At 37.9% G+C, this 26666-nt stretch overlaps 1 protein-coding gene across 1 annotated transcript in view; it reads left to right on the top strand.

Annotated features, from left to right (window-relative positions):
• The window catches only part of LOC129762950 (transmembrane protein 235), a 38536-nt gene continuing 11870 nt past the window's right edge, over nt 1–26666 (top strand). The window contains exon 1 of the mRNA XM_055761584.1: nt 1–699. Coding sequence (XP_055617559.1) covers nt 574–699 — 126 coding nt within the window. The 5' untranslated portion in view covers nt 1–573. The remainder of the gene's footprint in view (nt 700–26666) is intronic.

Below are 26666 nucleotides of genomic sequence, written 5' to 3'. Positions count from 1 at the left end.
AAGTGGTGGGTTTAGTTGAGCCTTACTCACCGGAGATGTCGGACTGAAGACCCCGCGACCCGTGTGCTGAGAGCGAGAAGAAGAAAATCAACGGTTTAAGTTATCCCGAATACTCCTCGGTTGGGTGCAAGAGTGAGCGAGAAGATACGAAGTCGCGGTGTGTGTTCTGGTTTTGATCATTTCGTCTTGGAAGATTAGCGAAGTTCTATCGTTCTATGCTTTATGAGTTTGACACCTTGATCCTTGCGTGTTAAGGGAATGTTTGCAGCTCGAACAAAGTTATATCGAATAAGTTGAAGGCGGTCCTAAATATAAAAAAGGTCGCTGTGGTGCTTCTGCTGCTGCTGTTGATGATCAATCGTATGGGTAGTGGTGAAATTTGAAATCCTGTTAGGGGAGATCAGTTGAAGAATTTGCACGATCAATGATCAGCAGTGAGTGTGCTGGAATCACTTAGTGAACAAAAAAATAGTCAACGATCGCCCAAAAAGGCAATCTACTTGCCTTGCGTGTGTGTTGTTGCGGAGAAAGTAATTTAAACAGCCGACGAAACAGCAACCCCCCGAAGCCAAGATGCCCTGCAGTGCAGTAACGCTATCTCTCGCGACGATATCCGCCATTATTGCCGTTGCCCTGCTGGCAATCGCCTTCTCCACAGATAATTGGCTGAGCTACGAAGTGAAGCGGAATAACATACAGGTAGGTCTGAGCGATTCAGCCCGAATCAGCCTCTCCGTTTCTCGTACCTAAGCATAAGCCCCCGTATGTGTGTGTGTGTGTGTGTGTGTTGGTGTGTGGTGGTACGCGACGCTCCCCTCGAACCTGAATGGGCTCTACTGCTCACTCGGATCAGCTGCTGCTGCAGGCAGAGTGTAAATTATGTGAAACTCATCTACGTATACAAACAGAATCTTTCCGTGCATAAGCAAGATAAACTTATCGAGGGCCTAGAAAGCTATCATCGTTGTCACCGCTGACAGAGCCTAAATCAACACTTGCTGGTCTAGCCTTAGCTCGAGCTTAGCTCAAACAATGGGCAATCGAAGCTGACCTGAAGATGATTGCGCACTCGAGAGATGATCATGGAGAAACTGGTTTCTGTACAGTTGATCGCATCCCCATTAAGTAGTACCGAAGGGATTTCTAATTCATGGTCGATAATTATTTCTGTTTGTTCTGTTTGTTGTATACCAACTGAAGGTAAACCACACATCGGAGACTCAAGTCATTGAATTCTTGTTCTAATAAGAGCCGAAACAGAAATCCAGTTGTGCAGAAATCGCCCAACTTCCTCAATTAGTCGAAACAATGTTTGATACAGATCAATAGTATATGATATGATTTTTATCTTAGTGAAACCTGTTGGTGTGTCCTGATTGAGGGCGGGAAAACAGGTCCTGGGTGAATAGCACGAGAATAACAAAGTCCAAAACCTGATCATGTGAACCTGAACATCGGGTGGTCGTGTTTTTGTCTGCTCAGGATTCCACCTATAGACCACCTGCGCGCTGCAGAATCAAGGTCGGCTAGCAGTGGAATGTTATCACATTGACATACCGAATAGTTTGGAGCGGCACAAATTGAGCACGATTTTCGAACAGTATTAGGAGGTGCACTAATCTGCAAATCATGAATTCCGGTACATGAGACTCGTGGGAACACGTGTGATCGTTTTCAATGATGTCACGGCGGGAAACTTAGCAGCGATATCACGTTCTATAATTAGCGAAGCTGACACGAACACCTGTCTCAGCAGGTTGTTATGAACTGGCGAATTGTGAAAATTTATCTGTTTGATACGGTGTTTACAAAAATTATAGCCTAAGGAAGCTGGGTAGTCTTGTGTTTATAGCAACTGCTTGATCAGTATGAAATCGAGGGCGGTCCGATAAGTACTTAGCCTCATCGCCCGATGGTGTCAGTATCGCAAGAGAGATTACTTATTGTGTAGTACATTCTCGTAAACGGCTACAATCAAAATTTCAGCCGATTCGGACTCGTAGTTTTTTTTTTGACCGTGTGTGGAAGCGGATTTTAGAAAAATGGAAATTCCGCCATTGCCACGGCCAAATTGGTCGAATTGCACTACGAACTGCTGCCCCATCCACCGTATTCTCCAGATTTGGCCCCGTGCGACTTTTTTTGTTTCCAAACTTGAAAAAGCAACTAGCCGGGCAGAAATTTGAGTCAAATGAGGAGGTCATCGCCGCCACGGAGGCCTACTTTGCAGACCTCGAGAAAACGTATTTTTCAGATGGATTAAAGAAGTTGGAGCTTCGCTGGGTCAAGTGTATCGAGCTAAAAGGAGACTATGTTGAGAAATAAATCGCCACTTTTCCAAAATTTTAGTTTTTTTTTAAAGCTAAGTACTTATCGGACTGCCCTCGTATGATTCTACTGCGAAAAGGTACCAGATGTTTCATTGCTCCCTAGTTGTATTTTTTTTTTGATTGACACTAACGTTCCTGAAGACATTTACTTGGCACCATGGTGGTGTTGTTAGACAACCGACGTGCCGGGAATCCCCCGCGATTGAGACTAAAAAAAATCTTTTCGTCATTGCCCTTCAATCAGCTGTTCACAAGCAGATACATAAATGCCAATTCATTTTCACCTGAGACGAGACCAGACAACAGAGGGATCGATTCTGGACTAGTTAACTGTCAAACTGATTGGTCAATTCTAAAGGGTGACCAATAATATTAGGTCAGGGAAAAAGTTATCCATCATTTTTGGCTGAAATTCAAAAATATTTTTAATATGCTTCGGACTGTCCGATTCAGGTCAAATATGCACCGTTTTGTTGTAAGATTTGTTGTCATTCTAAAGCTAACTTCATAATGTCTCTATCATAAAAGTCTTGGTCCTTATTGGCGAAAAACTCTAGCGATAAATTTATACAATCTTTTTTGATCTCAATTTCTTATCTCACAGGAAATTTTGTAATGCGAGAAACAGGTGGTAATCGCGGCCTGACTTGCCTTTTCGCCTTTATAAAAATAAATGTGTAAAAGGAACCGATTTTTCTGTGGTGATCTCCATTGTTAACACCCTTTAACTCAGAACTGAATGGAACAAACAAAAAACAGCAAAATAATTTTCCAAGTGTGAAATTTCACCTTTACAAAGAGCCTGAACTTAAATTTGTATGTTCGATATTACGCGAGATATTGATCACTAAAGCCAGCGCCCGGGAAAATAATGGATAACTTTTACCCCAACCTAATATTTGAACAAACATGTCTACATAATGTACTCACGGTACATACTCTCGAATTAGTTTTCATGACAAAGAATAGTAGAAAAAATAATAGGAGGTTGTGTCCAAGACACGACCGCATTGTTGACGAAGGACACTGTTATTTTACTCAAGTCGCTTGTTTATAACTTTGAATATTATTTTAGAATGATGCGAAATTCCAGAAATAACTATTTAGTAGAATGCTTTAGTCGCACTGAAACTTTTTTTCAGTAGAATCAGTTGACGACAATCGATTGATGATTCATTCTTGCCCTCGCAGAACAACACACTAGCTGATTGTATGTCGCAATTTGTTTCATGTCAATGCATTGAAAATTTACCTCGAACGCTATTCCGGTGACTTTTGACATACACTTGGTTACAGGCGATTATATACTTGTTGCTCCAGCACTCAGCGATTGCATAAGGGTGAAGCCAGCATGGAGCCTACTGCAACTGAAGTCAACTGTTCTGATCAATGGATGGCGCAGTCTGTCGATAGAAGAACTGTTGAGACCTCAATTGAAAAATACAGGAATAACTAAAACAGCAAAAGTTCTTAAAATATTCATAAAATATGTGATATTTATTATGAAAAGTAATAATTTTGTTGACATAATTTCATTGAATTTTGAACTAGAAAACGAAATGTAGATAATTATTTCATATCAACTTTTTGACTTTTGAAAATAGACGAATTTTAAATGTTAACAAAAATTATTCTACATCTCATAACTACATTACTATATCTTTGGCACCGCATTGAAGCAACAACAATGGTAATACTTCCAAGTATCAAATATCATTCTACTTGTTATTTAGTATTACCACAGTGGAATTGCACCTCTAGACATCGTTCGTGCAAGGTAAACAAACCAGCAAAGAGTTGTATTAATACATTATGATCAAGATTAGCAAAAAAAAAACTCAACATTCCGGCACGACATTCGCGATGGTCTAACTTGATATTCCCCAAATAATTATTTGGCGCTCAACCTTAACGCCCACCTTAACGGCTAATGCCCACGGGGGAAGATACAAATGGTGTTTCCGCGTAGAGAAGATGTGCTATTTGTACGTTGTATGAATCACGCACGTTATGCACTGTCATGCAAAACCAAATCACACACAAAATTCCAGAACAATTATTTTCTTGGAGAACCGATGATAGCCTAGCTCAACCATACCCGATTTGCGGCCCACCAAACTCTTCCGGTTGGTCCGCCTTGCTCGTTATTATTTTGTACTAACATTTTGTATGTGTAGCTTAAGAAATCATCTCAGAAACATAAACAAAATAATGGTGTTTGACACATTACACATTAGTTAGTTGTCTAGTTAAGTAATATTAGTAGATTAAATATATTTAAACCGATCATCTCTATCTCTCTCTATATATATATATATATATATATATATATATATATATATATATATATATATATATATATATATATATATATATATATAAATGTTGTGTTCGTTTGTGTACGCGTCAAAAACACGAAAAGTACGGAACCGATTAAGTTCAAAGTTGGACACAATATAGATTGTACTCCAAGGAATGTTGTTACGGCATAAAAATTGAAAAAAATTGGAGAAAAATTATTTTTCATATGGCCATAGTGCGTTTCTGAAATTAAGCTTCTAATGAAAATCGACCATTCCGTATTAAATGTGAGTTCTATGTTATGGAAACATCTTTTGTCAAAGTGTTTGACAAAATCGTAAACTGAAATTGTGTTTTGAAATGATTTGCTCGGTACCGATTAATCTCAAACTATGATACAATATACAAAACAACCAGCACTTCTTGGATTGTTGTTACGACATGAAAAATAAAAAAAAAACAAAACTCAACCATATAACCACTATGTGCCACAGCAAAGCGTGGCAGGGTACAGCTATTTAGTGATTCAAATGGAAAATATGGATATGAAAATATAAATTACCTATTTTTTGACATATGACTAATTCATCAGTCATCTACTAGCGACCAGACGGCAGCAAGGCTTTCGAAATTAGTTTAGTTTAGTTTAGTTTTGCAAATTGGTCTTTTTTAAGGCTAGAGGTGAATGAACTGATTAGTTTTAAAGCCTCTATAATTCAAAACATCGTCATCATCATAATTCAAGTCGTCTTGAAAAATTTAGAGATGTCTAAATTTTTGATTCATTCGATTATCAATTAATCGTTGGGGCATTTTTCAATATTCAATTCATTCGAATAATTGTCATTCAGTATTCGATTATACGATCGAAATTTTATTTCTTGTAATAATAATGAACATGCATTGATAATGAAATTATTTTTTCAATTAATTTATTATTCTAAAATAAACATCGAAGTGCAAAATAAGTGTATGTTCCCATTGCAGCACTGCCGTTCTACGCATAGTTGTCCCATGTTACTTTTTGATTATTTTCACTTTTCTTCGTAAAACGTTGTTTTTATGCATAATCTTACGGAAAACACAAAAAACATATAGTTTGTTTCCAGCTTTTAAAAAAACAACATCAAGCTCAATTGTCCCATGTTGATATTCTATTCATAACTGTCCCACTATGTATTTTTTGTAGATCCATATCGAATAAATCGGTTCAAGTACAAGAATTTCATGTCACACTTTCAGCAGGGCTAATGCACTCATTTCTGGTTTGGAAGAACGAACTAATTCTCAAACAAATAAGAAAAAGTTATAAAAAAACCCGGTGTATTGCTAAATTGAAATGCTTAAAGCTTATGGTAGACAAATATGCGAAAAAAAACTTTGATTGCGTTTTTCGCAGTTGCAGATTTTGGAACATGGGACATCTATGCGTAGAACGGCAGAGCAGTCCCTATAACTACTAGTTCAAAAGAAATCTATATTCATAAAAATCTCGTGCCACGGTGTTTGTGGCCGAACTCCTCCGAAACGGCTAGATTTTGATGAGATAATACACGAAAAATTCGGGAGGCGTGACGATAAGTTGTAAAACATACAACATACCGCTAGGATACCGATTACTGTATATTCAATACCGATTAGGGTGGCCATATTCAGAAAAAAAATCTATTTATATTTTTTTGTTTCTCAAGTTTGTCTTCGAAATATGCATACAACCTCAAATTTTCACCCTCTTATCCCCATCCCCAACTATTTAATCGTGATTTTAGTGTATAGTTTCAGGGGCTCAAAATGAAAGGGGTGTAAGTGACATCATCGATTTCTCTACATCGACTCTCTCTTTTGGTCATAACTTAGCTGCACACATCCTCAGCTGTATTTGATAATGTGTAAGATAGGAACATCATCTATCGGATTCTATAGCAAACTCGAATTGGAACGTTTTTGCAGTTGAGTTATTAACTAAAGAAAAAGTTGATGGAAAGAAATCGATCCAGTCATTTACACCCCTTTCCTTCTGAGCCCCTCATTTCTTATCCAAGTTAAGACCTGAAGGGTCAGTTCGGATTAAAAAAAAAGCACGCGATTCCTTTGATGGTTGAAACAGAAGTGAAATGCTCTTTTTATTCTATATTAGTTTGGAGTTTACATAAATTGCTATCCTAAGCAACCGCGCGCCTATCGCGGGTCTGATTGCTTGAAATATAAACAAAAACAATCATGCGCTGTTGACGGCGCGTTTCCTGGAAATCGAACGATGTGTTTGGATATCGTTATCTCTCTATGTTAACTTCCATATTCAAATAATTTCATTCGTTCAATGACAAATGGTGCTACGTCCGCTACATCGAACTTCCATCCACATTTGCGCAGGTGATCTCGATTCACCTAAAGCCAGACGCATCGCCGATGAGCTGGAAACCTTATTGAATGATCATGATGAATTATTGAAATTCGGCATTATTTGATGCGGTCAAGACAATTTCATTCTACGATGTCGCGATTATGCCTGCAATTCATGGTCGAAATGTACGCGAAGGTAGAGAGCGAACGACTGCGATTCCTATGACATAATCTACAGAAGTGGCGTGGGGAAAAAATATTCACTTGCGAGATGCTTTCATGAACAACGCCGACACAGCCTCTGCTATTGCCAGGCTAAAATACAATCGTTATGACAGTGTGTTTGTTCAATCAAAAAATAAAGCCTTTAATGAACTTCAATACAAATTTACACTTCAATACAATATGATCAATACATTACATGTTTTTTTTAATTGCGTGGGTTACATCATATAAACATTTTAGTTTGGTCAATTGCAAAATACGCCCTCAGAAAATCGATGGTGTATTCTCCTCGGAAATTTCAGATCCCACTACATATCAACTACTCACCCTTATTCTGAAATCCGATCGATTCAGAATTGTCCGGACGAATCGCAATTTTAAATTGTGTAATCCGTTCGACTCAAGTCCAACCGAATTGTACAAATGTAGCAATCTTGCAAATCATCAGAGACGCCATTGAGCTTCGTTTTTCAGTTTTGTGATGTGAAAATGGTAACGGATTTTTGGGTGGAATGAACACGCTCTTGAAACAAAAATTATAAAAGAATATTTGCTCTAGCGTTGCAATCATGTGTTCCATGTAACAGCGTAACACATGCTCTGCAAGTGGGTAAAAACCTGAACCGAAATTGTGTCTGATAATGATTTTATATTATAGATAAAGTTTTGGTGGAAATTTAAGGTAATTTATAGAGCAATATTTGGATCAGGAATATATCTTCTGAGTCTTCAAAAAAACAAAATCAGGTAATAATTTTCATTCAAGTTCTAACAATTGGAAATTACTTTCGAGCCTCCCAATCTGATACAGAGTGAATTTACTCTACAAATACGAATGTATTATTTTGACGTTTGTTTTGTGTCGAAACGTTTTTGCCAAATCTGCATAGCACGATTGAATTTGAGTTGAACGGATTTCAGAATGCAAAAGTTAATTTCGATCGAATTTCTAATCGGTTTCCGGAATATGGGTGACAGTACGATATTGTTACCACAAACATGGTACATGGCCTCTGCGAGGAACTTAAATGTTTATCGTCTTGCAAGGCAGATAGAAAATGTTCGAAATGTTTTCCTTAAAATTAACGTTACGATCTGAAATGTAAGCAGATATACAATATATCAACGAAGAAATACTGATACTGAATACTGAGTAATGTGGCCGTGTTTCAAATTCAGAATACCGACGAGAATACTATCATATTGATCGGTATTCCAGCTAAAATGAAATATCTTTTGTTTATCATTCATTAACTTCCAATGACAATGTGCACCGTTATTTCCGGCAGCATAAACATCATTCCGGTCAAATCATCTCATTCGTTCTATTTTATTGAACCCATTCGATTAATTTTATAGATCGTTAAACATTCAAATTTTATTTTACAATCAACATATTCGCTAAAAAAGCTCGTCAGCTAGTATATTTATAGAATCATTCACCACTAGTATACACTGCGTTTCACAACTATAGAGCCACTCGTTTTTTCTGAATTTCCAGAGATATGTAAGAAGTCGGATGAATTGAAGTATATAGCGTAGGATATAACTATCTTCATTTATAAGACTGGCCATTTGAACTTTATTGTTGTGTTCAGGCGCGAAACATTCAAAACACAAAAATTCCAGTGTTTCATAACTATAGAACCAGATGGAAAAACTCTCACTCCTTTAGAAAATTAACGTCAATTTCACATGAATTACAAAAAGTTTCTAATTCGTAGGTCATCTTTAGTTCTTTATGTTGTAGTGTGTATCATGTTCTACGCAGAGAATACTGCTCTTAAGGTGAAGGTGGAAGCTAGCCATTGTAGTAGTATAGGTAAACCCTCGTGTAAAAATGGGGTAATAGTGTTTGTGAGAGAAGAGCAAAGCACACGTAAATAGATCAATTCACTTATCAGACTGTGTTGCGCTTCATTGACACGAGTCTTTGAATACATTTGAAAAAAAAAACAAATAACAATTCAATACTAAAGTAAAATGTATGAACGATATGTTCCGATGAACAATTGCAAATATAAATATATATAGAAGGTGCATTTGCATATGATTCTGATTATACGCGAGCGTAACATGAGCAAATTTATAACACATGCGAATTGGGGCACTTTTGGTATTAACAAGTTCTTCCGCATAGTAACTCGATGTTGATATTTCCTTAATATTTTCCTTCGTTGATCGTATTGTTTTCACATATTCACGTTGGAAAGCCTTAACCCTTCTCTTCGTTGGCCGAGGCATTTAGATTGAATTTAATACTTTTCCGTTTACTGTTTTTGAAAGCATAGGCAGCCGTGGCAGTGTTCCGAGCTCTGCAATACAATTTTCTTACCCAATGTTAAAGTTGCTAAAACTTACATTATAGACCCATTAAACGTAAAAATAATAATTGTATTGATATCAACACAATTTTATTCTATTGATTTTCATGACATGGGACGCTATGACTCCGGAATAACATTTTATTGAGTGGTTTTTATAGCTGTTTCGATGATGTTGTTTGGCATCAGTGTCGAAAAAAATAACGATGCTTCCACCAATACAAACAAAACCATTGCAGAAGATTGAAAAACGAAAATTTAACTTTCAGAGCACTTGCTCGAGTTTTCCGACGTTCTTCACTATACGGTGCGAAAGCAGATGAAAATTTAATATCTTGTGAGTAATCGATTAGAGTTTGGTTGATATTACTTGATGGGAAGTTTGCGAAAACGATCATTTTCTTCACACTGTTTCGCAAAATTATTGATTTTCGGGCGAGAGGTGAGGGAGGGAGATGAAAGAAATGAGCGCCATTGTGGCAGCCATTTGTGGCTAGTTTCCACCTTCACCTTAAGCTCCTTAAATCACTCATACTGCTTATAAGCTGCATCAACTATTCGTACGATCACTCCTCATAAGTTCTTAAAAGGGTTTTGATCTGGCAAACGAGCTGACCAGTCCAGAATCTGAAGCCCCTATTCAAAAAACCATGCCTTGACTTTCCAGATGTTACGAATCGATGCCAAATTACCCAATTATCACGGTGTTTTTGATCCAAAAACAGAAGTAAACGAGTACTTCATTACACTTCTGACTGTACGTTGGTGTTGATGAAAAGCTATCTGAACCAGGCCGTTCTTAATGTATGTTCCTCAAACCATCAAACTGCGGCCTGCAAAATTACGAGTTGAAAAATTACATGACACGTTCCGTAAGTCCTTCCAGTATGAAGAAATTCTATTCAAGTTGTTTTTCTTTTTATCAGAGAAGTTCTCCTGACATAGTGAAACCCATGGGATTAGCTTCCACATTAGATTTTGGAGCCGCAGCTTTGGAGAAGAGATTTTTATGATTTTGGGGAGAATTTTGTCAGAAAAGCCTGGTTACGGTAGCTTACCTTCAACACGAATGAAATGTCAGAAGTGCAAAAACGATACTTCAGAATCATTTACTGCTGTTTTTACATAAAAAAACATTGTGACAATTGGGTAATTTGGCATCAATTCGTAACATCCGGAAATTCATAAAATCCGGAAAGTCATGGCATGGTTTAATAAATAGGGACTTCCGATTCTGGACTGGTCAGCTTGTGTACCAAATCAAAACTCTGTCAGGAACTTATGGCGAGTGATTAGACGAATAGTAGATGTCACTTACAGGCAATATAAGTCATTTGAGGAGCTTAAACGAGCAGTATCCTTTGCATAGAACGAGATACACACTACAATATGGCGCAGCATGGTCGTAACCACCCCTAATGTGTTGTTTGAACTGATTGAGAACTAAAGATGACCTACGGATTAGAAACTTATTGTAATTCATGTGAAATTGATGTTAGTTTTGTAAAGGAGTGAGAGTTTTTCCATCTGGTTCTATAGTTATGAAACTGGAATTTTAGTTTTTGAATGTTTCGCGCCTGAACACAACAATAAAGTTGAAATGGCCATTCTTTGGAATGAAGATAGTTGTTATATCCTACACTATGTACTTCAATTTGACCGATTTCTTACATATCTCTGGAAACTCAGAAAAAATGAGTGGTTCTATAGTGGTGAAACGCAGTGTAGCAGATTTTTAAAAATGCATTAAGCTTGGGAATAGTTCCGATTACTGTGACAATTATTCGATGTATTCATATTTTGAATTCACATTATTCGATACAAAATTACTGGATTATAATTGCAGATATTCGATTATTTGAATTAATCGAACGATTAACCGACGTCTCTATTCTCTAACACAGTCATCTAAACCAAGGTGCCTTACATAACATGGCGTTTGTTCCAATTCTTTACTTACACCGAAATCTATTCTCTAACACGGTCATCTAAACCAAGGTGCCTTACATTACATGGCGTTTGTTCCAATTCTTTACTTACACCGAAAATATGTTGAATGCAGTTGGATTCGATTTTTTTTTCATTCAATCAATAATTTAATCAATACAGACAAATGATTACTAAGCCAACGGTTAGTCCCACGTCAACCTTGCGGTTATATCATAGATATAACTCATTTTTTTTTTTTTAATTTTCTAAACTAGAATACCCTCTTAATGCAATGGCGTCTGTTTGTTGCAAATGATTTCAATTCCAGAGACATCAGCGAGTGAACAATTTGGTCGCGTCCACAGCTCAATATCCGGCAGCCGGATATTCGGCTCGTTTTTTGCGAATAGAAACTGAGAGAACATACAGTTTCATACAGTTAATGCTAATAAAGAATTACATAAATAGTTTCTGTTTTTGTATTGCAATGAGTTTTTGTATTCCAATGACGGATTTTTTGTGGATATATTAAAATAATTTTAATACTGGTTGAATGAGAGTAAGTACTAAGTATATCATTCGCGAATGATGTCAATACAATTTATTCCAATCATACGAATATCAATGATTGAAGATTTCGAATTGTAGCAAGGGTAAAAAAAATGTTTTCATAATTCTTTAAAGCTGCATCAAATGAAATAAAGAGTGTGTTGCTATAAACACGGTGCTGATCCTATCTTCGGATATTCTCGAGTCAACACATGTCGCAAATATCATCCACAGCAACCAGTTACTAATAAACCACAAAATCATATGATCAATTTCAAAAATTGAACTATTTCGTAATGCTTTTTGATTTCCCAGAAGGCCATTCACTGATTCCATGAAGCTCAAAAAGCTGATATGCGCAAGGGATTCAAAACACCTTGTATTTCATAAAAGTAATGTAACACCTCCGAACACCTGGGGCAACAAAAGTGAATTAAATAGAACAAATCATATTCATAGCGGCAATCGTCAAAAAACGCACGCGGACCATGGCAGTTTCCGCAACAAAGTTCCAACGCAAGTCCGCAACGGCGAAATGTGGTTGACCATCGGACCATCCTGCTGTGGTACGGCAACCCATAAAGTACGTGCCATGTAAGCGCACATCAGCTTAGAAAAGTGTCGTAAAACGATGACAAGGTAAGCTCAATGTTTATCAAACCCAGAGAACCGGCCTCACCGATGCGTGAAATATGCCCCTCAGAGGAGAGAAAAAAAAAGGTTGTGAATTATTTCATCAGTATGTGATTTCACGCGATGCTCTGAATTGGGTCCAATGTCATCGTGGAACGATGACTTCGCATTGCGATCCCACGCCTCCCACCATATGGCCCCGCGCTTGCCGAAAAGAAAGCTTTCGTTTCGGGCCGCATATGACGCAGCGCGAATACAAAAGAATTTCCTGCTCGAATTATAATCAATTAAGCCTCATTAGCAGTGTAACCATGAATTGGAAAACAGCAAGCTTTTTCCGATAATTAACGATCCGCGGAGAGTTCGTCGCTTGGGCAGGCGGTGCACTCTTTGGTCCGTAACGATGGTGAATAGCAACACGTGTGGTGAGTATGTTGTCTGCCTCTGGCAGAGTTTCAACACCAAACACACGTGCGTGCCAATTACTTTGTCCCGCTCCTAAAAAGGGCATCTGCAGAACATTTGGACCGCCTGTAACAAACAGTTTAAAATGGGGTGACTCTGTAACAACGTTCGCTCCTTATTAGCAACCGCCTGTCAGAGAACGTATATCGGCACTTTTAAAATATCAACAGGACCTTACAGCAGCAAACAAAGGAGAGTGACGGAATTTGCATTCCATATTTCGTTTCGTCCCCTCTTCACACCCACCCTTCGCGAGACGAGAGACAACGCATATGTTGGATTGTTCACTTATACACAAGTGCAGAAACACATGTGCATTTTTCCCAAGCACAAAAAAAAGATACAGCCCACACGGGTTTCAAGTGTAGTAACGGATCTTGGTGGAACAACAAAAATCCTGCCTACTACCTGGTATGGTCGTGTTGGTGTAGTGCGGACTCATTGTGCGGAGGTAAGCTGTAGTCTCTGCTGACAAATTCTTTTCACTACCACCACCACCACCACTATGACCAAAGTCGACGGTAGTCTGGTTTTCTTCAGAGAGAACTCTTGAAATTTGCCTGCATCACACATTCGTGCTTAAGTAGATCGACTGGTTCGTTTGTTTTTTTTTGACGTAGGACTACGTCTAACCGGAAGATATAGGGGGTGAAATGGAAATCTAGGCACTGAACAAGTAGGAAAAAATGCAAGATTTGGAACGCTTATAACTCGAGCATTTCTCAATAGATCGCAAAGGTTTTTGCATCAATTGATAGGAAATATATCTACGCATCTATCATAACGAATAACATTTCATTTTTCTTGAGATAAATAATTGAATAATTGTGAAATATCAAGCATTGTCCAAATACACTATGTGCCCATTTTTGATTGGTCCATTTTGTGCTCCTCAAATCGTACCTACCAAAACGGGCAACCAGAGCAGCAGCGAAATAGAATGAAGCACGATTGGGAAGGAAAAAGAAAAAAATGAGGGAAACATTGGTCGCAGTCTCACACATGCGTAATTCTCGAGCCAGCCAGTCAGCTTAAAAATCCCCTCTCCGCTGCCGTAACGATCATTCTCATCCGAACCGTACACCACATCGTTTCGCATCACCTCACATCAACAAACCAACACAAGCAGCCATGGTTGGATATGGCAAAGGAGGAAAAGTGAAGGGAAAGGCAAAATCCCGCTCGAACCGTGGTGGTCTGCAATTTCCCGTAGGTGTATCCGCCAATTTCACCGGAAAAGGTAGCTAGGTCGAGCGCGTTAGTACCTGTGTACCAGTCCACCTAGCCGGCGTTATATAGTTTCGGCCGCCGGAGTGATCGAGTTGGCTGGCAAAGCTGCTCGCGACGATAAGAAAACCTGCATTCGGAACATAACACATTCGGTTCGGCGGACATCAAGACAACAGGCAGTTGCAGCGAATGGCGAGTGGCAAACGCAATCGCAAAACGGCATCAGGTAGCAGAAGAAAAAAGTTTGTTCTTTATACAAACTGCTTTGGTGGCAAATCCAGAACAAGGCGGCATCGAGGGCGTTCGAAATGGTTTTTTTCAAAACCACGAGTACTAAGTTTTCTAAATTGGAACCATTCCATAAAACAAGGCGCTTTTCAGGGCCATTAAACCTTCCAAAAAAGAGTTTAGGAAATAAAGTTCAATGCTTTCTAAAACATTATCCAAAATAATAATAAAACACAAATTGATGTTTTCATAATTTGTTTGCCAGGATTTGATGAGTATGTGAATTTGGCAGTTGTTCTGAGCTTATTGATAGTTGGGGACTTTCCTGATTATTCAATTTTCACCAATTCTTAAATTGTTTCCAGATTGAAAGTACAGTAATCTACAATTAGTTCGACATTTAGCTAATTGGACGGACATGTAATGTGACTTATTTAGTTGGACATTTTTGTAAACATAGAGATCCAAATTATGATCCCACATTGAAAGTCGACACTGTACCACTGTCATCGCAAATGTTCAATTACAGGTTAAAATTACCTCCAATCCGGCACTGAGTGGTGGTAATGCGACGTGCCATTGAATGTAATCTACTGTAAAATATGTCACAAGCTGGATGGGAAGAAATTTTCCAACTGTGAAAGCTGTGGCGAGTGACAACAAATCGCTAAACAGGAAGGTTTAGCCGAACAAGATGGGATTATCGATTGATAACAAAAACACAACACCAAAGGTTCTTTTCAGAACCATTAACATATTCATAAAGAGTAAACAGTAAACTAATCCATTTTTCAGGTAGATAGGTAGGTATTCACGTAGGTGAAGAAAATAAAACAATATATTTAAAATATATATTTAACAAAAGCTGTCCCCTTTGCATAGTCCTACGTCACTCCGGTTATGTCCCCGACATTACCCACCCGTCTTTTCTTCTCTGCTTTTCGGTTTGCTCGTGGAAAGATTGGAAGTATGCGCTGATAGATTCCTGTACGCAAACGTGGCTTGAATCGATTATCTGGACGTACTTGAGCCTTTCGGAGATTGTGTGTTTATACCGTATGGCATATGGGTTTTTTTTTGCCAAGTCTTTTTGTGAATGTTACTTGACAGAAAACATGTGAATTGGTTCCAACGCTTGATATTTGTGAATTGGGTCATCACTATGAACGAACAACTGTACAAGAAGTCAGCCTGCATGATTCAGCAATTCCACGAAATGTTTTTGATGTCAATTTTGGATCTACTCAGATTGTTAGCCAGTTTCGGGTTTCGGTTGGACCATATGCAAATAGCGATATCTTTCTGCTACTGATGTTCGGTTTAGCAGCTCGATTCATGAAACTGCCTGAAATCTTTTTTAAAACATCCATACTTCTCACGCTCAAGATCACGAGTTCAATTCTCACTCCCGACATTCTTCCAAAATGGAAGGTGAAAGTGACGAACCAGCCAGAAGCGTTGAAAGTCACTATAATACAGAAAAAAAATCTTTTTTAAAAAAGGAAAATGAAAATGATTTTAATCAAACAAAACTCAACATAACAATATTTAATATATGTTTAATCAATTCAGCGTTTCTTTCGATTCCACTTCATCAAAAAATAAAAATAGCGAAATTTATGTATACTTTTATTTGGTTCATCTTCTTAGATGGCACTAACGTTCCCAGTGGAAATTTTTGCCTTCTCAACGTAGATATTACTTGCGTTTTTTTTTTATAAATAGAACTTAATTTAGGTTTCTATGCTGAATAACCCGCCTTGAATGTATGCTGGAGTTGCAAGTAGGAAGATATTTCTTTGACGAAGAATTTTTCGGCCAGAACGTGTATCGAACTCGAACCCCTGGTATGAGAATGTGTGACGCTAACCACTCGACCACGGGAGTACCCTCATCTGGTTCATCTGGCTATTGAATCTCGAAGAGACTAAAGCTTGCCAAATCTTATTACAAAAAAACACAAATGCACGAAGACGGATTGATCTATTGTTGACATTAAATGATTTTTAAATTTTTTGTTGGAAAGATTAGGGTGAGTGATCAGTCAAATTTGGAACGGAAGTACATTGAAACGAGAACGGCAGTCAATTAAGAAATTCTATTATCAAGCCATTTTTCAATGTGCTGAAATCGGTAACATTTGTCTGTTTCTTCATATTCTTTGTCAATAATTACGAAAACATTTACCAATCTAAATATATTTCCCCTACTACTCCACCCCGCATGTACCACACTGGTCGCTGAAGGTATTGAAATCGATATTAATGCGGTATTTTATGGGAATCTTACACGATCAAAATTATTGACAATAAAGCCTTTCCACGTTAAATTTCGGACACCAAGATGGTGCCAGTAAAACAAAAATTCACGTAATATAACAAAACCGATAGTTTATTTCAGTGAAATAGACTTGTGTCTAAAACAAGAAAAGCTTACTTCGATGTTAATTACGTTGTCTGTAAAATTCACGAACTTTCTTGGGAACATCTGTCATTAGGATATGCTGGCGGCGGCGCTTTTCCATCTCCTCTTGAAATCATTAATGCCATTCGCTTTCTTCTTAGTTTCGCTTAATCAGAGCCCAGTACTTTTCCTCTGATCAAAGTTCTGGACAGTTCGGTGGATTTGCTGTTTTTGGCAAATATTAGACCTCATGTGCATTATACCCTTCCAGGATGGATTTTGCATAGTGACAAGAGGCCAAATCTGAGCAAAACAACGCTGGAGAGTCGTGGCTTCTTATGAATGGTAGCAACCGCTTCTGGAGACATTTATTCTCGTAGACATCTTTGTTGATAGTGCCGGTAGAGACGAAAGATTTGGATTTTCGGCCACAACTGCATATGGCCTGCCAAACCAAGTACTTTTTGGGGAATTTAGACTGCTTCTTGGTCCGGAAACACTCGGCTACGGCATTCCTTCGCGTTGCAGTATCAATAGCGAGACCCGGAAGCTGTTTGAAGTCTTCGAGTACATAAGTTTCATCGTCCATTATGGTGCATGAACATTTTTGCAAAAACTGGGTGTAGAGCACATTAGCACGGCTTTTTGCAGTGAAATTTTGCTTATCATCACGATTGGGCACCTTTTTCACTTTGTACGCCTTCAGTTCATGCCTCTGCTTCACTTTTTGTACATATGAATTTGATTCTCCAACCTTTCGAGCCATATTTCTAACTGAAAGTTTGGGATGTTTCTCAATAATGGCAACCATCTTTCGGTCTATCTGTCGGGAGCATACTTTTCGATTTGTTCCGCTTCCAACCTTCCGATCCACAGTTAAGTGCTGGTCAAACGATTTGCACACACTAGACACGGTACTCTTCGGCAGTTTTAGCTTTTTGGCGAGATCGCGTACCGACAGTGTTGGATTTTGCTGCCGTTCGCGCAAAATGCAAAATGCGTCCACTTGATTCGACGCCATTTTACCAAACTGAAGAAGATTGTAAACATATTGGGCATCGAAATAAAGAGGAGGGTTTCAGCTGTCATGTAAGTGAAATATGTCATTGAAATATTTCATAAACTACACTGAAAGAAATGTGTCCGAAATTAAACGCGGACAGGCTTTAATTGTCTTCAATATCGTGACAGCCAGGCTTTCCGATCCGACCTAACCTCAATCAATATGTTGCCACCTTACACGGTGCCATCAACCCGAGACAACAAAAATATCCGCGATGACTAGTGGGGACATTCGAGTTTGGGATCCAAACTATTCTCCATCAGATTAGAAGGCTCAAAGGCAATTTCAAATTTCTACTTGGCATTATTCAATCACTTGAAGCACGAAGTCCTAACCCTAACTATTATACAGGGTGGGCCATTTAAAGTGAAAGGATTTGTTTTTGCAATAGCAAAGTAAAGAAGTGGAATTTAATTTTTTTTTTTTTGAAATTCATTTATTTTGGTCCAAGGAGATTTCTTCTAACTACTTTTTGATTATGATATCTCGTAAATGACCGCCTCTGGCCTTGACCGCAAAATGTGCCCTTTTTTCGGCATTTTCCATCACTTTGCCCAATGTTTCGGCCGATATGGCAGCAATTTTTTGTCGGATATTGTCTTTCAGCGCAGCCAGGGTCCTTGGTTTACCAGTGTATACCTTGGATTTTAAATATCCCCATAAAAAAAAATCAGGAGGCGTCAAATCAGGTGATCTCGGGGGCCAGTCATAATCGCCGTTTTTCGATATTAATCTTCCGGGGAACATTTCGCGCAATAATTTGGTCGTGGCAGCCGCTGTATGGCATGTAGCGCCGTCCTGTTGGAACCAGTAATTGTCCAATTCATTTTCACGAACAAATGGCAATAAAAAATCGGTTATCATTGTCCGATAACGCTCCCCATTCACGGTTACCATTGCTCCATTTTCGTTTTCAAAGAAGTACGGGCCGATGACTTTATCGGCATAAATGCCACACCACACAGTAACTTTTTGGTCGTAAAGAGGTTGCGTTTCGATGAATTGAGGGTTTTCAGTAGCATAAAACCGACAATTTTGTTTATTCACTCCTCCATTCAAGTTGAAAAGCGCCTCATCAGACATTATGATTTTTTGCCAAAAGCCACAATTGAGAAGTTATTTTGAATGTGCAGCTGAACAATTTCAGCGCGTTGTTTAGGTGTGAATTGTTCCATGGTTAAAATTGTACTGAAATGACGCTTCCAACGCGGTATGACATTTGTTAATCTGACATCTCTGTCAAAAGTTATGGGGTTGCCAGATGCTTCCACTTTAAATGGCCCACCCTGTATAAAAATCCTCCTCTATATTTCCTCTAAATTTTCCGATATTTCTACTAAAACTTATTATTATAATATAAAATTAATTTCAGAATTTCAGTGATTTGCATTCGCATAGGATATCAATTTGAAGGTGAATTTATTCATAACTTACACCTTGAAATTTGGTTTTTTCTTCTCAAGACTTCACAAATACAGGCTGTTCCTTTCAGTTTCAGAGATGCCTGTTTGTTTTTGTTTGTTTATTTTGTTTTTATTCTATGAATAAGATTACCTGAGGGGCTCAGAAGGATAGGAGTGTAAGTGATAAGTGACATGTCTCTTCATCGATTCTCTCTTTTGATCATAACTTCTCATTCTCCAAATATCATAGCGGAATATGAAGAAACCGGGGCCCTGGCAAACCAATCCCAACCAATGCAAATTGAGCGTAGGCAGCAACAGTAGACAGAACAGGGCTCGCGCTTACAGGGCTCACGTATTGTTTAATGTTTGGAGTCATATATGTTAATATTTGATTACGTTGGATAGTTTCCTTTTGCAAGCGATGTTTGGGTACCGGAAGCTTTCTTGGTGATTTGCAATTAAAATCACTGCTGGAGAATCGCGCGGAGCACTTCATTTTTGATTTTATGTTACGACTTCTATGCTCATGATTTTCTATGCTGGCTACAAAAAGGCGGCCATCTTAGCAATCCTTTTGACGAAACACACAACTTAGACTTAGGCCCCGCTTGCTAGCGCTAAAAAATTACGATTCCTTAATGAATTCAGAACATTAAAAAACTCCTAAAACGCTCTTACGTTTCTTCCACTCTATCAACATCACATTGTCAGTTTACTTTGAGGTTTTAATTTCTATTGCGAAAAGTACCAGTTTGCTATTGGAAATACCAGTTTTCAAAACGAAATACTTTGATTTATGCTTCCTAGAATTGTGAAGTTTATGAAATTCAATTGCAATCGCGAAAGCCTAACAAAAATTTAATGTCTGCAAATTTAAAGGAACCTTGCAAATCTGGCAACTCAGTCTCGAAGTCCGAGAGGTAAAACGTCAACATCATGCATTTATATGAAATGTCACGATATTGATGCTCGAAAATCAATCTGCGTCGTCGATTATTTTCAGCTGTCATTATGTTCTCAAATGTTATCATATTGACAGTAATATTAACCGTGTAAGGCGAGGTGGGAAATGTAAGGTGGGAAGATTTTTAAATCTGTGACGTCACAGATTTTGTTTATGCTTGTTACTTTTCTTATAACAGTTCACTACATAGGAAAAGTATTGATATGAAAAGTAAAAATAATCAGATGAAATGAACGAACTAGCTTTAAACAATGCTTTTATTTATTTTTTATCCCTTTTGTTTATTTTAGGCTTATTAGCATTTGAGCTGTAACAGAGCCGAATTTTGATCGCTTACATGTCACATGTTTATCATATCTATAATTAGCACATTACTCAGTTGCCATTTTTCGGCGTTCTAACGCCGCCTTCTATACCATTGCATATGGTACACATTTACATAGTAGCCGTTTAGGCGTAAGAGTTTTCCTTCTGTTCTTCCATTATCCAGTTAGACCGGACAGCGGAGACAGTTGATTGATCATTGATGAGTTATTTATAGAACAGTAACTCGAGGTATCTTGCAGAGCAGAGCAGTTGTATGGATGAATCGATCATATTTCAACCGTGGATCGATCTCCACCGCTGATGATTGTTGCGTAGACGTAGTTATTCTGTAACAACACAAAGATGGTCAATGGGGGCCTTGAGTTTTGAGCTCACGATCGATCGCTTACTAAGCGAACGCGCAACCAATGTAGCTACGGAGACCCTCAACTGTTTATTTTTAGATGATAAATGTAATGCGAAAAATATTTTTTGGAAATACGTTGTTATTTTCTATATATCCTTTTTCGACGTTATTCGTTGATTCATTCAATTCTGTATTATTTGAGTAACTGAACTGACTGTTATTCCTAGTATGTGAACTTCCTATTTTCTTGGCTACTAATACAATCAAAGTTTAACACAAACAAAACCCGTGAATCTTTCCACCTTCTATTCTTCATCTCGCGTGTAAGGTCCGCTTTACGATATTTGGGAAATTAGTGTGAGTAAATTCACTTGTAGTAGGCTGTGACATTACATAGGTTTGTTGATACAGGGAAACTTCGACATAACATACATTTGAATTTCAAATTTGTACCTTGTATCGAATTGTACGTTATATCGAAGTAGTGGCGTTGACTAGGGTGTACGGTGGGTGCGGATCGCCCCCTGGTACGTAATTCTTAGTTTTTATCTTCGAATGAAAAATCAAACTTATCTAAACAAGAAACGTATTTATTGTAATATTAGACAAGACAAACAAGAAATCAAAAAATCTGCACGCGATGGTCACTGGGACTGACAGTTACAAAGTAGGAAAATAAATAAAATATGGTTTATTTTTTGATGTCGAAAAGAGGCCCGAATAAATCTTATCAAATGAATACCTTCGGGAGCTGTGACTGACACTGATATTATGTAAGTGCTTCCCGTTGAGTGCGTTTTCGCTCTCTTGTTATGGGCTCAATGAATGCGCAGCAATAACGTCACGGGACTCAACGTGTCAAACATATCTGCCCAATCATTGACAACAAATTTTTGATTAATCTCAACTCTGATAAACCTCTTTACAAAATTCCACAGAAGCGTACACGGTTAGAAACACTTTCAGATTCACTGTAAGATTTGGAACTGATTCCTGGAAGTACCATGAACTGTAACACATCCAATGTAATCTCAGTTATAATATCATTAGAATTGAGGGGCTTAGAATGAAAGGGGTGTAAGTGATTTGATCGATTTCTCTACATCGACTCTCTCTTTGGGTCATAACTTAGCTGCAAATACATTCCCAGCTGTATTTACCAATGTGAAAATAGGTCAGAGCCTCATCTATCGGATTCTATAGCAAACTTAAATTGGAAAGTTTTTGCAGTTGAGTTATTAACTAAATAAAAAATTGATGAAGAGAAATCGATCAAGTCACTTACACCCCTGGCATTCTGAGCCCCTCAATTAATTTCAGTGGCCTTCAAATGTCTACGGAGTCTTGGTATCTGTAGCAAAAGCTACCTTTCCGAAACTTCGTAGTTGGCAGTTTGTCTAATCGACTTTTTCAGTTCGCCGGTACTCATAACATGTGTCGAGCTTGAATTGCTTCACAATTTTCGGCTTCTTCTTTAGACGATTTTGACCGTTCTCGTAATTCTGATCACAACGTTACTCATAGATGGTCCTATGGTTTGCAAATATTCTGCGCTAGATCTACTTGATGCATTAGAAATTGTGGTAGGAGGGACCGTGCCCTCGATCCAGTATTTGAGTCGCACAATACTTCAGTGGCTGTGATCAGCCCATAAATTGGTTTCACAGCATTATGATGACACTCAATCAAGTTTGCGACAATCTTTCAACAACTCACCAGTGTGACTCAAAAACATTTCTCAGCGATCAGTCGAAAATGCGAAAAACGAGTAAACAGATTGAATAGTTTTAAAAATGTCACACTTTGTAGATATTTTAGCAAAATCATATAGTTTTCATAAGCCCAAAGAGTTGTCTACAAACCCTATGGATACGGCTTTTTTGTTTTGCTTTCCTAAACCTGAACTCCTTCATTTCATCCTGATACGGTTGGATCGGCCGATAGCCTGCGAACGGGACTTTATGAAAGCTAAAACCTGACCTTCCAGTTGCTGAAAGATGTCGTTATTCAAATCTGCAGCTTTCCCCAGCCTAAACGAAAAAACTAGGAGTGGGTCATATCTGTGATATAACGGCAAGGTTAACGCAGGACTACCATTGGCTCAGTAATTATTTGTTTGAAGTTGCATCTAAATCAGTTCTCAATATAGGGATGAATGGATATTTTGTTTTCTCTTGGAATTGTCTTGTGATCTGTTCATACCAAATAATATTCTTTAGTATATAATCTCTTTTTAACGCACGACACTCGAATCCATGTCCGTCTACAAGGCTTCAAAAGAGATACGGACAGAGGTTGGTCAGTCGACGCAACATGCATCATGCATCAACCGCGGAACAATAGAAACTGAAATGAATGTTTTATGAACAGATGCTATTTATAATGATTTAAATAGTTTGTTTTCGACGCGGTTTTGAGCTAGTGAAACAAGTTTTTGTGGCCAATAAGTAAAAAAATCTCTGGTAGATCTTTTATCTTTCAAATAATGTTATTTTCATAAAACTTCGTTCATCCGGTAGAGAGATATTAATGCTCAAAGCCTTCGAACGAGATTCGAGATTCAAAATCATGGATTTTTTCAATAAAATATATCTTCTAAGGGTGACACCCGGGGCGAATCGCCACCTACACTGCGCCACTGGTATCGAAGCATAAAAAACTCAGAAAAATAGTTTAGATTACTTTTTTTTATTGCTGTTTCAGTATGGTTAGTAAATAATGATGATCAAATCCAACTAGAATCCAAAAGCCAACCTTCCTCGTCATTTTTCCTTCATACCGTTGATTGAAGGTAAATAGATAAATAACTAACAATAAATTAAAAAAAAACATTGAACTCAAAATCAATTTAATTTATCAAAGTTGTCTTTATGAACTATCGAAGTAGTTTTCATTAAATACATTTCATATTAGTCTTTTTTTTCATCCCATCTGGTTATTTTATTAGCAATTCAGCTGTAACAGAGTCGCATTTATTCGTGTACATTTTTATCTTGAGATAATTTTTGTTGTATATTACACTGTAGCCATTTTTAGGCGTAAAAGTATTTCTAACCGCCGATAAACATTTGTTTTACCACAGTAGCCATTTAGGCGTAATAGTATTTCTATTCTACCGATACACATGTCGCTTTTTTCGGCATGAGAATATTCCTATTGTTCGAATTTTCACAGCTGAACTGTTGATGTGGTTTCCAATTCTAAAGGAACGGTAATTTTTTATGATATGATTTGTTATCATCGTAAGCGCTTAAGTGTTCGGATTCCGATGCATTACGATATATTGATATGGGCATTTTTGGTTATATTTATGGACGAGCAGTGGTGAAAAAATAAAAGCTGCGAAGGAATCTTCTCTATAATAACGGCTTACTTTATAGTTTTACAGATCAATTTCATTGTTCAAATGTAACTTAACGATTAGTTACAAAATTATTGGATGAATAAAGAAAGACACTAATATATTCCGCAATATTCACATCTTTCGACGGAAAATAGAAAAAGGTGCGAATCATTAATTAAAAATAAAACATATTTATTGTTTCAAATGAATAGTAGATATGTTCTATTGAGTGAACCTTTAGTATTTAGTCGGAAATCCATTACTTTTCAATACAGTTTCGCAACGTCTTGGCAGAGAATCGACAAGCTTTTGGTATGTTTCTATCGGAATAGTATACCAAGCTTTTTGAATCGCGTTCCACAACTCGTCCCGGTTCTTGTGTTTTATGTTCGCGATATTTCACTTGACCTCGTTCCAAAGATGTTCTATTGGGTTGAGGTCCGGAGACTACGCTGGCCAGTCCAAAACGTCAATTTCTTTTTCAACGAACCATTGTTTCACCTTTTTCGAGGTGTGTTTAGGATCGTTATCCTGTTGGAGTTTCCATTTTGATGGCATTTCTTCCTCTGCATAAGGTAGCATTACTTCATTCAAGATACCAGTGTACTCATTCTGTGTTATAATAGACTTTATCCAAGAAAGAGGTCCAACGCCATGTCATGTAAAGCATCCCCACACTATAATGTAAGCTTGAAGGTCTTCTTCGTGTATTGTGGAGAGAACTCGCTACTTCTGGGACATCTATCCTATAGCTACACCGAATAAATTCACTTTTGTTTCATCACTCAATAGCACATTTCTGAAATAGCTGGCTCCATGTTGTTTAAGATTTTCCAGATAATGTTTAAAAAACACCAGTCTTTTCCACGATTTCTTTCCGATACGAAAGGAGTATAAAACACCTATTATTTTTTTCACTCAAATACTGGTCAATGAAAGTTTACGTTCGCTTAAGGTCAAAATAATATGCATTTTGACAGATAGCATTGTTCCATTAATTGTTCGTAATATAAGCAATCTCACACAGAGAAGGCGTTTTAATATGCGTTTTAATATCATATAGGACAGGTTATAATTCAGATGACTTTATAAGGAATGCTTACACATATTAGTTTTTCCACCACTGCATGATTTGAGATGATTCGAGATATGCATATGTTGAGCGTGTTTATTAACGCCGGGCAACAGAGTGCGTGACCCAAGATCTGTTCATTCTCTTCCGCAGCTTTGAATGTACGAATAAGTGCTTCTAATATTTTTTGTGCATCGTAGTACATTAGTCCCATACTATTAGATGAAATGTTTGGATAACTTAACCCATTCTAGGTTTAGGATGGGTTAAATAAAAGCTACGCTACGAACTTATTCCCCAACCTAATAGTACAACCGCCGTTTGCAAGGCAGTTACCTATTTTTTGAGCTGACATCAATTTATGATGGACAACCCTCATCGTATCACGAGAAAATAAGTTTATGTACTGAACGAAACCAACGGGTGAATGTTGCTTTTTTATAGTTTTTCTCACAACTCTGCCTCAGGGGCAGCTTTCTCTGGTTTGCAACACATCAAACACTGAGGACGGGAATAACTTGTGGCATCAACCGACAAGACAAGTCTCATTACCCATCACCGGACGGTCCAGCTCGGTCGGTGCGTCCTTTGTGCATGAGAAACGCTCAAAGCACATGGACAAATTCAAACAAACATCGGAAGTTAATGTTGTGATGTTGTTATGCAGCCGAAATTCACGGCCTCCAAACAGACAGCAAAACACATCGCCTTGGCTGGGTTTTCGGGCGAACCAGTTCTGGTTTTGGTTTGTTCCGCGGCCATGATTTTTGACTCTCACGATATAGCATGTGCGCGGTTCGGTTCCGGGGAGGAAGAGTAGCAGTTTGAAAAGCCGTCAGAAATTGCAACGAAATTACCGTTATTATGATTATTGCCATGATCCATTCTTAACAAACGCACGGAGTTGTTCAAATGTGAGTGGAAAGTAAGCAATTTCTTCGCTGCATTATCTGGTCTTCACGTTTTTTTATTTGTCAGGCTCATAAATTATCCCGCGAACCTTTTTATGGCGTTGATGTGCACAATGTACGATGCAAATATCAATAATATAGGCTTCTAAAAATCACAATTTTCCGCTAAGAGATGAAGCTTTGTAATACGGTCTCACGATCATCTCAGATTGCTCAGAGGTCTCAGACCGACCGCACATCGAAAGCGAATCCGACTTTCACTGTCATTTCATCG

This window comes from Toxorhynchites rutilus, chromosome 1 (assembly GCF_029784135.1).
Source record: "Toxorhynchites rutilus septentrionalis strain SRP chromosome 1, ASM2978413v1, whole genome shotgun sequence".
Lineage (NCBI taxonomy): Eukaryota > Metazoa > Arthropoda > Insecta > Diptera > Culicidae > Toxorhynchites > Toxorhynchites rutilus.
This window is presented reverse-complemented; position numbering and strand designations above follow the sequence as displayed.